Consider the following 17,727-nt stretch of genomic DNA (forward strand, 5'->3'; position numbering starts at 1 on the left):
ATGTGTACTACTATTACACATCCTCATCATATCTATACAGTTTATGTTATGACCTAAGCTTGGGCACTACATTCTTAGACACTAAATTGATTAAGCACTATCTGGATTACCTGACCTTATTTCCAGTACTTCCAAGCCCCTAAAACACAACCAATACTTTTTTCATCTAGAGTAAAACTCCATAGGCTATATGTCATTTATGTATCCAATAGCGCAAGATCTCAGAGTTCTGAAATAGGAAGGACATAGGGAAGGACAAGGAAAGAAAGATTTTTTGGAGCAGTAAAGACCTAGTTTTTGAAGTCTAGTTGCAGCAACCACAGACTGACCAAAAGGGAAAGAAAGGAAGAGAAATCCAGCAATCTAATTGCAAAAGAAGTGAGAAAATTCAGAGGCGAATGGGAAGATAACTAAATAGAAAAATGTGAAATTTGAATGGAAAAATCAAATACTGAAAGTAACCTGCACTTTGTGTGAAGAAAATATAAGCAGCCATTATACGTTTGGCATGAAAAGAAGAAACAAAGCAGTCATTAAAATTGCCCAATTGTAAACCACTGGGATTTGCTGTCAGAGAACATGAGAGGAATGGTGAATACTCTAAATCACAAAACTTCATCAGAACATCTTATTAGATTATGAATATTTTCAATCAAAAGTACATGTTCTACATGGTGGCAGGCAAGTTATTTGTGTTTTATATGAATTATAAAATATAATATTTTTTTGAAGAATTACAAAAGGAGAAATGGTAGCAACAGAGAAATGAAAGCGCAGAGACAACAGAGTGAACTAGTATTATCTGAAGAAAAACAAATACTTTCAAGAGATTTCATTTTGAAAGAGCAGAAGACAAATTCCTGCTTGTAGAATGCAGAAAAGGAAGTAATGGAAGTGGGAGGATATGTAGAGTGAGTTTGTTTGATAGATCCTAATCACTTAGAAATATAATGCACCAGTGTTAGCAACAATTCTCATTAGAAAAAGAATCAATAAGTACCTTGTAAAATAATTCAATATTCATTCTAGAATATTTTATAGGGGAGTATTTTGTTGCGTATATTCTTTTTTCAAGTTTTAAATTAAGTATGTTTTTCTTAATCCATAGATTAAAACATTGCATTCTCAAAAAAGCATTCAGGAATGAATCACCACAGGCTTTTAGAAGATAATTGCTTAGGTCAGTACATTCTTATCAAATTATTATTGCTTTTTAGAGCTTCATGATTTTTTTTCTATATTTATCATATAATTCTGACATTGCAAAATACACAAGCTTCCAAATCTTTATGAAATATTTTTTATGGTTTTCCTTTATGCCAGAAATAATTTTCTCCTTCACTTAAGAAGTATTTCATGTTATGCTTACCTAATTAAATTTTTAATATTTCATAAAGCACGTTCAGTTTCTACATGCATCCCTGTTTCTCTATTTAAATGAGGACAAGTTTTCAGTATCAAGTATCACAATTATCAATGAGTTAATCATGGTAACATTTCTGTCATTAGCTGTCATTCTGTCATTAGGGTAAGTTGCAACTGGGAGAAACAGAAAGAAAGCGATGCCTCTAAAAAGGAGGTGACATTAACATGATAGGATTGAAGTAAAGCAAAAAAAACACAAACATATTTCTCATATCGTCGTTTACTTCTGACCAGATAAAGTAATATTTTTGAACAGAGTGGAAAGGGAGAATAGAAGAAATGAATAATTCTGACCTCAGTTCAACAGCCTTTTAAAAATATGCAATAAAGTTAATTCATTAATACAATGGATTTCTAAATTACGAGGGGTCTCATACAAAACTGATTGTACCTCTGTGAGAGCATATTTCAGAAAAACTAACAAACAAACAAACAAAAAAACCCACAAACCACTGAAAAACAGCTGTGAGAAAATAGGAGAGAAAAAAAGAACCCTACAGACATCAAGAAGGGGGAGAATTTGCCCCAGGCACTGGAGCAGATTCCCCTGTATTCGGTGAACAAAACAACAGTAAGGCCAGTGAATGTAACCAGAAGGAAAATGCGGCTTGCGGAGAGCCTCAAAGGAGAAGGATCCTGGTCAGAACTGCAGCCCGTGGGAGACCCATGCAGCCCATTCCTGAAGGATGTACCCATTGTACAGACCTATGTTGCAGCACTACTGAAGAAACTGCAGCCTGTTGGAAGCCCACACTGAATCATTTCATGAAGAACTTCATGAAGGAACTTGTGGTGGAGTGGGTGAAAAAGCACGAGGAGGAAAGAGAATTTGATGCTGATGATGAAGTGCTATTGACTGACCAAGTCCCTTATTCCCCTGTATGACATGGGGAGCAGAGGTAGAATAAGAGGAATGGGAATTAAGTGTTTTTCATTTACCTTTCATTCTCACTGCTCTATGCTGTTATTAAGTGAAAATAAATTAATTACATCTTCCCCAAGCTCAGTCTGTTTTGCTCATAATGGTAACCAATGAGTGACCTTCCTGTCTTTATCCATGAGCTGTTTGATTATAATTTCTCCTCCTGTCCAGTTGAGGAAGAGGAATAAGAGAGAACTGTTTGGTGTTCATCTGACTTCTAGCCAAGGTGAACCCCCCACAGCATCATCTTCTACTTAGATCTGGACTATCATTTCTATAATCATCAACAAACTTCAGTGTCCCTGCTTAAATCACTGAATACCATGTACAGTAAGTCCATTTTCTTCAAGATACGCTAGAAGACATAAAGATACAAAAGATATTTTGACTGAAAAGCACACAAATTATTTTCTTGTTCCCTTGCTCAAAGTGTCTTAAAGTAGTGACCACAAGAATAAGAATGTATGCTTTCTATGGAAGGGGATAGAAAACTTAGCTGAGCAAAAATGTAATGTTCCCTCCAAATCTGGAGGTATTACACAAACAGTTTAAGATCTAACTCTTAATTTCATGATATGAATTCCTGTCAGTTAGGACTTATTTATATGTATATGAGCTTATGAAGATCCACTGATTTTGTAGGTATGTAAATATAGCCTTATGTGGGTATGTATTGAAATCTTAGTTAGGAAATTGGTGGCCTAAAACAAAGTGACATTGAACTAGTCATAGTATTTTGTTAATCTATTCAGATCTTGCAATGAAACTTAATAGCTTTCAGTAAGATTGTTTCAAAATTTTTGAAATATGCACAAAGTCATGAAATTTGAACATTCTTAATGGAGAAAAAAAAGTAGGCATGCAGATGAATAGAAAAACCAACAGAAGAAGAAAATAAAAGTGTCACCTGTTCAAATACTGAACATAACATTTGAAAAAGTAGATAGAGAACAGTTTTCATTTTTTTGTTATTTTTCTATATCTATACTGCAAAAATATAATTTCATCAAAATTTTTAAAACAACTCATACTTTACTTCAAAATCCTCATTCAATATGTCACGCATAGCAATGATATATAAATTGGAAAACAAGACAGCAAATCATCTGGTATTATGCCAAAATAGGCAGCATGGTTTAGTAACAGTACACTAAAACAAGATGGTAAAAGGTATTATTCACATGACTTTTTAGCAAATGCCATGACCTTGGCTTCAGGCTTTTACATCAGTGAAAAAAAGATTTCAATTCAATTGTGAAAAAGCTTAACCTATGAATGAGACAAAATATAAATTTAGTTTCTTCATGCATTTTTAAATGTTACAAAATACAAATAAATTATATAAGTAAATTAAAAAATATCTTGTAAAGTTTTGGTTTTCATTTTTTACCATAAATTCCACTGTGATATTTCCAGCTCACCTTGATATGTCAACTTAAATCCTTGCCTGTTTTCTGAGTGATCACTGTAAAAATGGACAAGTGTTTCATGAGTAGTACTTAGTAAAGGTGATGGGAGTTCCATTCCACTAAATTGGCCAATCATAGAGCTGGTGTGGTAAGGCCCATTCTGAATTTCAAGAAAATCATGATTTGCTTCAGTAGAGAAATTTAGAAATTGAATATGTGCACCTGCAGCAAAAAGAACAGAAATAAAGGAAAAAAAAGGGAAAGAGAAAAAGTGAGAAAGATAGAAAGATGGAGACAAGGAAGGAAGGAAGGAAAGAAAAATTAAAAATGTTTATTTCTGCATCATTTAAATACACACAAAAAAAAAAATTAATAAGAACTCTTATTAGCAGTACGTTTATCTTTCAGTCAGTACTCAAAGTAAGATATTTAAATTTATGAAAAGCAGTTGTTTTGCATGTGTGAAAGCTTCTTTTTTTTGTGTGTGTTTCTTTGTTTCTTTCATATCATAAATATTCTAAATAATAATCACACATTAAAGAGCCAATCAAAGGAAACCACAAAGTTAGCAACTTGGTATTTGTCAAGTTCCTATACCAGCCTATGGAAGCACTCAAGAAAGGAACATATCACAAATCCTGCTGTGCCACAAAATCTCAGATACTGCTGAAATAGCATTTTTCTACAGCAGGACAGACTTCTGTAGAGCCTGGAGTGGAATAAAAAAAAATTACTGAGTTAAAGTGATGTGAAATACTAAATGCCTTAAGTTTCTCCTTGACTCTCTTATTTAGCAGTAGAGTTATAGTCTTCATTTCAGAATATCACGTAGATTAATCATAAGGGTAATTAATTCATTATTTTTTGTTCTATAATTCCTTTCTTTTCCTTAGAGATTTGATATCTAATCCTTTGCACAAAAAGGATATATAAATATATTTACAGAAGGAGAAAATAAATAAATCATTATAAATCATTACATAAACCAATAGGCTGCTCATAAGAGTACAGGATATTTAGCTCTAGTATCTTTTCTGCACTGCAAGAGATATAAGAATATGTCAGTTCCTGAATAGCAAAATTTATTCCAAGGCTATCAATAGAGAGACACATACAGAACGCATCAAAGTCTCAGTATCTGACATCTCCTGTATGGTGTTTGATATGGTTGGTTTAATTTGAATGAAGTCTCCCATTTTACAATGCTTTTGGGATTTAAGATGACGTAGAACACCAAGCATCTTATCATCAACATCAGCTTTTAATGATTCAAAGCAGAGATTTAATAATACACCATGGGACTTCTAAAGAGATTTGACAGATCCTAGATATCATATTTTTGCTTTAAGTGACAAGCAGCTGATTCTACTTCTTACATATTTAGGAAAAGGTACAAGCTTTCCAAAACCTGAAGGGGGTCTACAGGAAAGATGGGGAGACACATTTTATCAGAGCATGAAGGGACAGGATGAGAGGAAATGACTTTAAAATGGAAGAGGGTATTTTGACCAGATATCAGGAAGAAATTCTTTTCTGAGAGGACCATGAGACACTGGAACATGTTGCCCAAAGAGGTTGTGGATGCCCCCACCTCCAGGCAAAATTAAAAAGCTGGTTTACCAGTAACTTTTTAAAATTCAAACTAAAACAGACACGTTGCACAAACAAAAACAAATTCTGCTTTTAAAGGTTTTTCAAATATGTTAGTTCCAATTAGAGGACATACTACATTTATCACTCAAACCTTAATTCTACCGTTGTATATGACTTACAATTAGCAATTTTTTAAATTAAATAATGTGGTTTCTACACAAAATCATTGCTTACATAAAATTATACACAATACAGCTAAAGAAAATTAATTACTATCCAGTAAGAATATAATTGTATTAGTTCCTACTCTAATCTCAATGGAATTTCCTGTCTCACTTGAATAGACGAGAATTAACTGTGCTAATTTTTTAATGAATAGTAAGTGTTAACTGGAAGATACCTGAAATCACTGAAAAATCACAACTCACTTGAAAAGATGCACTTTCAACCTATTACAAATGTTTGGATTTTTACAGTGCTTTCTTTTTGACTATCAGTATATTTTCACATAATGAAGAGCGCAGTATACTTCGGGAGATTTTTAGCTCCTGAAATTTTACTGTTAGACTGTTTAAGCACACCAATGTGTTTGTCCTAAATAAATAAAACACGGGCTTCATCTAGTTACAAAGTTTGAATAAATATCAGAAAAAAATGGATGAAAGTAAGGAAATATTTACTATGAGATGAAGTCAGCATGAGGTTAATTATTTCAGCAGAGTTTGAACAAGTCAGTACGTGGTCATGCAAATCCTCTTGCTCACTTTTTGTGCACAATGCCAGTCATTTGATTTCTTATCAAAATAATTGAAAACAGATCTTGGAACTTTATTAAATTTTGAAAGATTTTTTTTTTGTGATTTATTTTGATATGAAGGATGAATATAGACCAACAGTCTTAGTAGACCAGCTCATACTCAAAATATTGTCCAATATTTTGCAGTGGAAGTGATTTATCTGTGAAACATTGTATCAGTCACATTGACTAACTCTAGTGTAAAGACATTATCTGTGGATTATTTGAGACATTTCGGGAAGCAAAAAATCCCTGCAGCAACTTCGTAGTAAAAAATGTTTTTTCCAGTATTTTGAAAGAAATTATAGACCAATTGCAAGACTTTTACCAGTTAGATCCACTGGCAAACAAAATCATCTTTTATAATTCTTAGTTTACTGCTACTTAAGAATTTCTGAGAAGTGAGAGGGATAACGATAGGATGCAAGAAACTTTTGTGCAATTATTCCATGAAATTTTGTCCATATTTTCTACAAGTGTTGCCTTAGAATATAAACATCAGCCCAAAGCTATCTGTAATTCTGATAAAGTTTTACCAAGTACACACTGAAAAATGGGAGGCATCTGCTTAAAGATTTCTGTTGAATTATCTTTAATCATTACTTTTTCCTCCATCTTGCTGTAGCGCCTGATATACACGACTTTGTAGTACAGAACATTTTTTTGTGCAAAATTTTAAAAGGTTGTCTGACTTAAGATCAATAATAGCACATGTCTAAATTCAGTAACTTTGTACATATATTCAAGTATCTACAGGACTGCAAATCACTGAACACACTCTTTCACACACTTAAGTCACTCTCCCAATTTGTCCCCCTCACATTTACACCAAATCCTTTCAAAAATTTCTTGTAAGTAAGCACAAAGTATTGAACAGCAATTTCTAACAAAGTTTCTGACTAAAATCTTAAGAGGTGGTAAGCAGTAACATTTTCACACAGTTTTTCTCTAAATTTGTAATTGTCTAGACAGTTTTGGCAGCTATACTATCCTATTAGGGGATCAGACATAAAACAATTTATATCATGCAATGACCTGTCCCTAATTTTTTTTTCAGACATGACAATCACCTTCAAAATTCTCGGTAATGCTACAGTATGTCTTCAAGTTAACTTAGCATAACATACTTGATGTAAGTAGTAAATCTTACTACATAAATACCAGTCACAAAACAAATGGAAACCAAACATTTGCAGAGACAGATGTAGTGAATTTAATATAAGCTTTCAGAAATAATTTTCCTGTTTGAGAACTAGCATTGAGTTCACACTATGGGGGATAACGTTTCACAGCAAGAAAACTTATGCAGCTTTTATTTCTGATAATAATGAAAGAATGTTTTGTACTTGAAGTAACAGATCAGTTATTATCCATGATTATCTTCTCAACACAATTATTATTTCTTTTTGAAGATATTTTTGACAATAGTTATAATGCAAAACTTTTTTTCTGTTTGGCCACTGTTATCTGGGAGTATAGATTTAGAATGCTTTTAACCAAATTCACAGTGCTAGAAATGAACTTTGTCAATTTTCTTATAATAAAATATAATATGAAATATTAAAATATTTCAATAATTAAAAATATTAAAATATTTAAAATATAAAATAAAATATAAAATTTAATAAAAGACCACTTGAAGAACCATGAATGGATATTAAACAGAATACCTCAATTTAATTTAGAGGAAGTTAAATTATCTGTTTCATCTAAGATGTATCTGTGCAGCAGATTTCATTTGCATTGAAATCAGGTTCTGAGACACACTGAGTTTTACAAATAGCAAGTTGCTTTGCTAGACACACACTCATAAACCGCAAAACATTTCCAACTCAAAATGGGTTGACAATACATTCAGCTGGATATTCTCTGTGTTGCACTATATGTTTTTATTGATAATAATCAGATTTACACATATACACCTGCTTTCCAGATGTAAGTTTGCTTACCATATCCAATAGGCAATAAAATTTTCCATGTACAATCCAAGTTACTAGGGTAATTTCCAGGAAAACCGGGGCTTAGGATCACACCACCCATGTTTGTCAGAGTTCCACCACATTTGGCTATTAAAATAAAAAGAAAGTCACCATTCACTTTAGTAATACTGATTCTTAATATCTGGAATATGATTCTTTCAAAAAACAATTTTATATTTTATTCTTGTGATCCCTATGCAGCAAAATTTATCAAGTCTCATGAAAGATGAAAAAAAAAAAGAATTCAAGAGTAAATTAGAGTAAAATGCTTAATTCATGCAATATATTAACTTTGACTATACTGTAACTCTGTAGTTTCATCTGTAGAATGGAAAACCCATTTTCTCTGGGTGACAATTGTGATAAAAAATGTCTGATGCTATGTTCAAATGGACTTCATATTTGGAGGAACAGATCTGCAATTAAACTGAATTATGATCAGGATCCATGATGCAGATCTATGCCTTGAGTGAAATAAATAAAATAAAATAAAATAAAATAAAATAAAATAAAATAAAATAAAATAAAATAAAATAAAATAAAATAAAATAAAATAAAATAAAATAAAATAAAATAAAGAATAACAAAGCAAGCAATCAAGTTCTCCAGTTCAGACAGGATGGTCTAACTACATAAAAAGTTTGCCTTGTTTAGTATCTATGTATTTTTTTCTTTAACAAGTTCATGTGCATAGAGAGTGAAAAGACATTTGCCTCATTTAGGATGAGCTTAAAAAATCTAAATAAAATCTTGTAATTTATTCTAATTATTTGAGGAAATTTAACACTACTCAAGCCTACTAGCTTTCCTGCCAGCTATTACAATGATGTACCATCAGGTAACATAACAGCAATACTGTGAATTGTGATAATTGTACTGAAAATCTGAAATGGTCTACCACATAGACCACATAAAAAATTGAATTTAAATTGGAAAAACTCCATCAAAAAGGTAAAAAATAAGTCTCAGATATCTCAAATTTCTCTCTTCCTCTGTGATGTTAAATACAGCATCTAGTGAAAAAACAAAAAAACAAAAAACAAAAAACAAAACAAAACAAAACAAAACAATTTTCTCATGAATTTTCTAGAAAAAAAAACATCAATATTTTAAGGGTTGATGGGCTTGTACTCAGGGTTCATTTGTTTTTGTGGAACCATTTATACTTCCAAGGGAGTAAAATTCCATGGACTGTTTGAAAATAGGAATTACACTGAATCTTCATTAAAATGAATATTCTCTCACACACACAAACACATACAAAGCCAACCTATTAAAGAAAATGTCTTTTCCTTCAATTGATTTGAAGGAACTGACCTGCTTCCATGTTAACTGAAAATAACTGCTTCTGCAGAAGTCAAAAACTCTACTATCTATGTAGGTTCAACTGTGATAAGGAATCTTTAAAACCATTTCACACTGATATTGCTGGATATCATACCCATCTTTTAAATGATGTTAAAAAGTTAGCCTTTGCTAACTGAACGTTAAAGTTAAAAGCATTCATGATGAATGCATTTCAAAGCTGAAGTGACAGAACATGGTGATGGAACTGTGCTTCCCTTCCCTTAATTTCTGCTTTTTCTTGAAATGAGCATTCCAACAGACATCAGAATGTTGACTCTCTCTTAAACTTTGCTTAATCAACAACCAATCAATTGAACATTGTTACTTGCAAAGGGAAAACATAGATCTGCTGAATAAGATCTTTGTGTGCTTAAAGGGGAAGTTTCTTATTTTGTTTTTTCTTAATTTCAGCATCTTTTAGCGACTTTCTTAGATGAAAAGAGACAGACTTTTTTTCTACCTACAACTCTTTGTCATTTCACTATCTCTGATGGCTTGGCTTCTGAGCTGCTTTCCGCTGCAGGCAACTGCCTGCTTCTTTGAGAAGTCTTCTAGGCTTCTCCTGACTAGCCTTATGATTTAGAAGGTTCTCCAGCCACAGTGCACTGCAAAGAGCAGACAATGCCTTCTCCTTTCTGAGGATTCAGCCCAATCCAAAGTAGAATATTCATGTCAAACAGCTGATGTCTAGGTTTCCTCTACCTATTTTCACTATTATTTTTTAAACTATAAATACATTAAATATAAAATCAAATTTTATTGTTATTTTCCACGTTTCACAGATAGAAACTTAGCATGTGGAACATAATTATATGAAGAAATAATAACAAAACCAAACAAACAGAAGTATGTTCAGATGTTCAGAACACACAGAAAACAAGTATCTAGCCATACCAATGCAGAGAGGAGATGGATAGTTCCAGCGTCGAACCGTTCCTGGCATACAAGAGATATGAGAACGACCCTGTTTGGAAAAGGAAAAATACTGATAATTAAACCTTTCAGAAAGGAGATCTACAGAGGACTTCCTTATCTTACCTACCTCTTTTCATATATCATCCAACTGTATTGTAGTCACTTTCATGTAAACTATTTTCAAATACATCAGATTTCATATTTTTCTACTGAATAAATGTTGTAAAACACTCGTCATTTCAACAACTTGAAAATCTCTTCAAATTGTCAGGCTAAATGTAAGACTCATTACAAGAAAGAGCGAGCTAAATATGTGCATTCACATGGACAAACAAGTTTGCTCCCCATTTAATTCCAAGGTCCTGATTCACAGTATAAGCATAATAGTTCGCTGTCAGCCTGAAATATGAAGTACAGAGAGGAATTTGTTCCACATCTGCTGCTACAGATGGTATGGATGTGGATCACGCCAAAGCAGTCATCCACAATTACCAGCAGGGCTTGAACTCTCACATGCCCTCACAATATGACACACTGCATACACGCAATATCTTGGCAGAGAGCTACAGAAGTACAAATGCCTTTTTATTTAGCTGTCATTTTTAATTTATTCTGCCTATCTTTAAGAAATATCACATGTACCAAACAGAATCACATGGTAGCTAGTAGTGAGAAAATGACATGGCTCTAATCTGCAAAATTTACTCCTATATATGTCAGGGTGGCTGCCCTGAAATGACTGCAGAATGCTTGCATACTACCAGTTTTACTTGCACCAGCAACCATTCAAGCTGAAAACTTAAGAGTAGCACAAGCAGAAGTCTTTTTTGTTTGTTTTTTGTTTTTTTTTTGTTTGTTTGTTTTTGTCAGCATTGTCCTCTGTGGAACTCAGTTTATGCTATCTGCTGTTGGAATACAAAAGCTGAAGAAATTGGCAGGAATGAAAGACTGATGTAATGACTGAGACATGAGACTGAGAGCTAGGTACAGTTCTGGTGTTATTCATTTTGATATGTGAATTTGGTGAAGTTGCATCTTCCTCTTTCTTTCCTATTTATTAAGATAGCATATTTTGGCAATTTAATATAAAATTTTATTTGAATATTATGTGTTATTATTTGTCCAAAGCAATTGATTTCTCAAAAAATATGATTAAGATAGAATGAGTAAACTAGTGAAAGAAAATTAATTTGTTGAATTTGCTTTCATTTGGTATGTTTACTATAAAGTAGGTATGAGTAAGGTTCATACAGAGTCGTATTAAATTATGTGGATAAAAAACATCTGAAATAAAATTTAGTTAAGTATATTTTGACGATCTCTAAAATACATACTGAAACATTTTGGAAAAAATGTGTTTGGATGTAAAAAATTGATTTTCATTAAAATTGTCAACAAATCTTTTTCTTATAAACATTTTTAATTTAGAGGAAAAGTAGCCGCGTAGTTATTGTATCCTTTTAGTTACTTTCAAAATGGATAAGTCCTTGAATAATTTACTTAATTAAATATTTCCTATTTTATTTTATCCTCTCTTCCCATTCTATGATTGCACATCTCTGCTGGAGTGGAGAGCTGTAATTTAACTACCACGATCAGGAAAACATAAAATGGACTATAAAAGATCTTCTGAAAAATAAAGTAAAATTATTCCTTTGGTTTCAAGCCTCTTTCCACCAAGAGAACACTCTGATTTCAGTCTTTTAAAGTTCCCTCCTGGGGGGAGACACTTAATCCTACAGCTAGCAATTACCTTTCTTATGCATCTCCAGATAGTAGTTTAAGCTCTATGACTTTTCTGGTAAGTCTCAATTATAAACTAATCCACACCTGATTGTTATTGCTAGCTGTGAATAAGTTCTCTAAAGACTGAGGGTAAATCCATACCTAGAGTGGGGAAAAAAATAACAACAACAATAACAAAAACCAGCCTGCAAACAAAAGGATCTCCAAATTTATGCTGATCTACACTCATTGAATAGCAAACATGCTGTATCTCATAGAACTTAACTTCCATTATTTATGTTTTACTTAGAGACATTTTTACTCATCCTGCCTGAGGAACATACTCTACGTGTCTATAAATGTTATTACAGAAAAGTCCATATAGCATACAAATATTCATCATTATTTTGAAAAGGCTCAAAGTCTTTCCTATTTATTTATTTATGAATTTAGTGATTGAAGACTTTTTGTTTTACACTTAAAACAAGTTAATGAAACTATTTTTGTAAGTCTGTCAGATTCCACAGTTAGAATTAAATTTGCATGTGTGTGAAAATACAGTTAAGTCATGTCTAAGTTAATGAACAATATGCAATGAAATTTTAAGGAGGAATTTCATTGTAGAATCCCTGTAGATACAAAAACATGAGTGCAGTTAGGCATATCCAAGCGCTACAGAAAAAACCTGCATACGTACAAAGGACATCTTGTAGGTGTGATATACACACTAAAACTTAGCATTACCACACAGACCAGTTTCTTATGTACAAATCTCTTCCATACAAACACATTATTGTTTTTAATTAATATTATATTCACTAACTCGAGAATGGTGAGGTGCTGGAACAGGCTGCCCAGAAAGGTTGTGGATGCCTTGTAGCCAGAGGTGTTTGAGGCGAGATTGGATGGGGCCCTGGGCAGCCTGGTCTAGTATTAAATGTGGAGGTTGGTGGCCCTGCATGTGGCAAGGGGGTTGGAGATTCATGATCCTTGAGATCCCTTCCAACACTGTGATTCTGTGAACTCAGATTTTTGTACTTGCTTTAAGCAATAATTGATCCAGAAGATCAAGACATGGCTAACAATGTGCATCTTCAAAATGTTTCCTACTATTTCTGAAGAATTCACATTCTAACATTAACAGTCCACCTCAATATTTAACCATTACTATTTTCAGTACAGTCAGAAAATATAATAAGGTTATATCTCAAGGTCTACCTACATGTCATACACACAATAAAAAATGGAACCATTCCTTTTTTCATACTCAAAATTAGGATGTTTCATAGCTGAAAACATAAGGAGAGAAGAATATGCAATGATGGACAATACAAACAGAAGTCACCCCATCAAACCTAATCACTGTTAAGTTAGAATATACAAAGGTTAACAAGAATATCTAAACAGTGAAGAAAGATGCTTTTTAAAGAAGGCACCTGTCCTAATGCATTATATTAAGGTGAGTCAGCTTTTGGAGATGGGTAACTTTATTTCTAATGTCAGGCATTTCAGGTTTTCAGATGGAATAAACTGGATTATATGTAATTTCACCTCAGTCGGAATTAGTTAGTGTAAGTTAAGTTTCTCACTTTGTTCTATCAGATCACTGGCATTGGCTACACACAGTAATTGGATATTTGCCTATATAAATTTCATACTTAATGGCTCAAAAGCAAGTGGAATGGATCATGGTGATGAGGTGCTAAGCACCTATCCCAGACTACAAAAACAGCAAATATCTGCCAGATCTACCAGCAATATCATCAGACCCTGATGCTTTCACAACAGCGTGGAACTGAATAAAAGTACCTAAAGAGTTCTACACACCTTCTCTACAGATACTCCAAACAGGAATTTTTCTAAAAGTAGACAGAAAGTGTTACCTTTGTCTTAGTCTAACACATTTTACAATAACATTATATTAATCAAGTTTATTACAGGCTGATTTAAAGGGGTAGACCGTATTGAAATAGAATGTCCTGTGTCTAGGGATCAAAAATCATAAAATGTGCTTACTGCATAAAAAAAAAACCTATGAAAACACCTGTACTAGTGGAAATGTCTGGAGCTGTTCTGTAGCCTTGAGATCAAATACCATTCTTTTACATGCATCTACATTCTTTTTTTATCCGTCCAAAATCACCTCTAAACCATATTGTCATGATATAAATTGCTAATTAGGAATAGTCTTTGGTTTGTGATAATTGCTGAATTTTGATGTATAAACTAGGACAAAACCACGAGAGCAAACAACAGGATCACAAACTAATAACACTGATGCTCAAATTTCCACACCCACAACTTTGTCCGGCTGTAGTAACACAGATTTATCTGTAGCGTACTGCATTTCATCATATATTTAGTTCACTGATACTTTAAAATGGAAAGAGGTTAATGGTCTTTAAATGGAAGTCAAAATATAACTTGGAATCAACATTTAATGACAGCCATAGTTTTTGAAAGAACCATAAAATAAAAATACAATTTCAAAGTTTATAAGAGAAAGAAAAAAAAAAACAGAAAGAAGGAAAGACAGAAAAAAAAAAAAAAAAAAAGAAAAAGAAAGAAATACCTGTAATGTATATCCTGGTTCACATTGAAATGACAAAACATCATTGACCATATATCTATCTCCCGATTTGATCCCATTGCTAGGAATTACTGGTTCTGGACAGGCAGCAAGGCCTACAGCTGAGGAAAGTGAAAACAAAGATTGGAAAAGCATAAATAACTTCACAGGAGCTCTTTGCCGATATTTTCTAATGAACTCTTTCTGTATCATTGCTTTTTTGTTTTTGTTTTTGTTTTTTTTTTTAACAGAACATCAATTAAAAATGTATTTCAGCATTAAACTGAAATATTGTTTAAAACATAGGAATTTTCAGAATTGTCCTTCAAAATACAACCAGCATGACTGAAACACAAATATATGCACTGTGACTGTACCAATTACTATGTCATGTTGTTTTGAGATATTATGTCTTTGTCTTGTTTTGAAACAGTGGCAATTTTAGTATATTAAACACCATACTTTTTTCTTGTGAGGATAACAGAGAGAGAAAGAGTGAATACGCTTTATGCGTATTCTACCTTTTCAGAAACAGAAGAGAACTACTGAAATTATCTAATAGAACATTTTGGAACAATACTTAGAGAAAAAGGTCAAGTTTAGTCAACTTGATCTCATCCATTAACTGCAAAGAAGTTCAGACATCTGAAAAAAACAACTGACTGAATGCTACGACTAGCTTTTTTATGGAATCCAACCACTTTAGAGGCAGAAAATACACCTGACAGTGTTAACTATAGAAATTGCATGATATTTGGCTCTACTCTGACCTCAAATGTTTCTGAGTGTTGCTTGAGATCATGGAACAGTATCTGAGAAACTAGTGTAATGAAAAAACATAATTTTATTTGAGATTATGCAATTTACAGATTTTGATACAAACAAGGTTTTAACTTAATGCAAATTCATGCATCTACATTTCATTATTGCATTACAGATTTTAAATATGCATATAACATTTTTTATTCTCACTTCATCTGCTGCTAGTCTGTTGTTTTAGTTTTTTTTTTGTTTTTGTTTTTGTTGTTGGTTTTTTTTTTTTTTTTTTTTTGCAGTTCAAGGATTAGTTGAAATAATAAAAAATAATCCATAATGAAGAACACAGAAGTTCGAAATAGCTCATATACATTCTCCTGAAAGTGCTGCCCCTGAATAATTTCCTAGAAATAGATTCCATGTAAGGTCCATACACAGGTTCATGCACATTCTTTCTATGTCTTATGCCTTTGAGTCTTCTTACATTTTACTTTTCCAGGACCAAGCAATAACAATGGCAGGCCACTCTCATGCTGAGTGACAGCTATCAAGCTACGACTTTCAGTCTTTATATCAACTGCTGCAAGAGTTATCCAACTTAACATTTTCTAATTTACACATAAATAAATATTTAAGAATTAAAAGGTAAGTACTTTTTAATGCAAGGTCTAATTTAGGAAAATAACTCACTATAAAGACGTTCAATAATTTTTACCATGGAATTAAAAAATAATAACATTCTACAATACGAAAATCTCTCAATTGATGTTACAGTGACTTCACATGGCCACTAGGGACTTCATAGTCATTATGAACTGTGTTGTTCAACATAGGTATGAGAAAACATTATTACATCAATGGTATTCTTTAGTTGCAGTTTTCTAGTATCATTCCTTTTTTTTTTTTTTTTTTTTTCAATCACTCTGTGTTTCATAATACCATAAATATATCCACATCTGGAAATTTTCTTTGGATATGGCCACTGCACTCACACAAACTGCTTTTTTGCTTCAGTATTAAGTGAAAGGTAGTTTCTAGTTTCAAAAATTACTACAGCATATAGGCTATCATTTACTAACTTGGGAATCAGTATACAGACACAACTCAAATGAATCAAGCTACATTTTTTAATTTCATTAAATTTCTCACTCTTTAATAGCAAATAAAGTAACAAATATATGCTTAAAACTCACTACTCTTAAAGAAATAAGCCCATAACAAATACTATGTCACTAGATTGCTTATAGATAGTGATAAAGTCTGTGAATAGAAATTTGAAGTCTACTTCCTGTCTCCAAAAAATTCATGTGATTGAACTTAGCATTCTTTTGTATGATAATTACAGACCTTGCAGTGTAAATCCATATGAATAAAATTACTATTGCAGATTTTACAAGTCACATAAATAGTTTTGTAACAGTGACTGCATGGCAATGCTAATAATAATGTGCTCATTATCTAGCTTTTTCTATCATTAGTTGAATAGCATACAGAATTTAAATAGACTATGATCAAAAGAAATCTTCAAAGTCATTTTACTGTTAGATAAGGCAGGACACTACATATTTTAACAGATTTTCAAAATTTGTAAAAACTTTCTGCTGTTTGTTTATACTTTATTGTCACTACCCCTTTGATGATATAATTTATAATATAGATTATTCTAATATTATATCAAAAAGCAGTATGGAAAACCCACTCATATATACTTTCTTTAACATACGTAACATTAAGAAGCAACATTACTTCCTCAAAAGCAAAGAGAGATTTGGAAGCAGAAAAAAATATCTCCAATCTTTCCAATCATTAAGTAATACTAGCCAATAATATTTATTTTTGAATAGGTGAACAAAAATAATATGTTCTGTCTTGTTCTTTTCTGCAAAACAATGTTCACTTGGAATAATTGCATTGAAATTTAATTTAATTTATCATAGTCTTCTGGAAAAACCTATGGTACAAGATGCATAATATTTTCAAACTTATATGAATTTGAAATATTTTGATTATAACTCATCCAAAAATCAAATGAATGTTGGAGAGAAATCAAAGAAATTCTAGTATTTGGGAGCAAATGAAGGAACTTACACATCCACTGACTCTGAAATGCATTAAACTAGATTGTATGAGAGCAGTCAGTAATAAAGGGAAAACATGTAAAATGTCAAATCCAAGCTATCAAAAAAGGGCAAGGACTGCTTAGTGCATTCTTTTCAGAGCTCTGCTTCAGCTGTGCAGTACAAGAGAGCGCAACACATCAATGTCAAGAATTATAACCTTCTCCCTGACCT

General features: G+C 32.3%; 1 protein-coding gene across 1 annotated transcript in view; it reads right to left on the minus strand.

The window, feature by feature from the left end:
- CSMD1 (CUB and Sushi multiple domains 1) overlaps window positions 1-17,727 on the minus strand; it is a 984,784-nt gene that overhangs the window by 98,139 nt on the left and 868,918 nt on the right. The window contains exons 38-41 of the mRNA XM_052696996.1: window positions 14,684-14,802; window positions 10,366-10,435; window positions 8,095-8,211; window positions 3,769-3,978 (exon numbers count right to left, since the gene is read on the minus strand). Of these exons, the coding sequence (XP_052552956.1) occupies window positions 3,769-3,978; window positions 8,095-8,211; window positions 10,366-10,435; window positions 14,684-14,802 (516 nt within the window). The remainder of the gene's footprint in view (window positions 1-3,768; window positions 3,979-8,094; window positions 8,212-10,365; window positions 10,436-14,683; window positions 14,803-17,727) is intronic.

Source organism: Tympanuchus pallidicinctus, unplaced genomic scaffold (assembly GCF_026119805.1).
Source record: "Tympanuchus pallidicinctus isolate F22 unplaced genomic scaffold, pur_lepc_1.0 scaffold1, whole genome shotgun sequence".
Classification (NCBI taxonomy): Eukaryota; Metazoa; Chordata; class Aves; order Galliformes; family Phasianidae; genus Tympanuchus; species Tympanuchus pallidicinctus.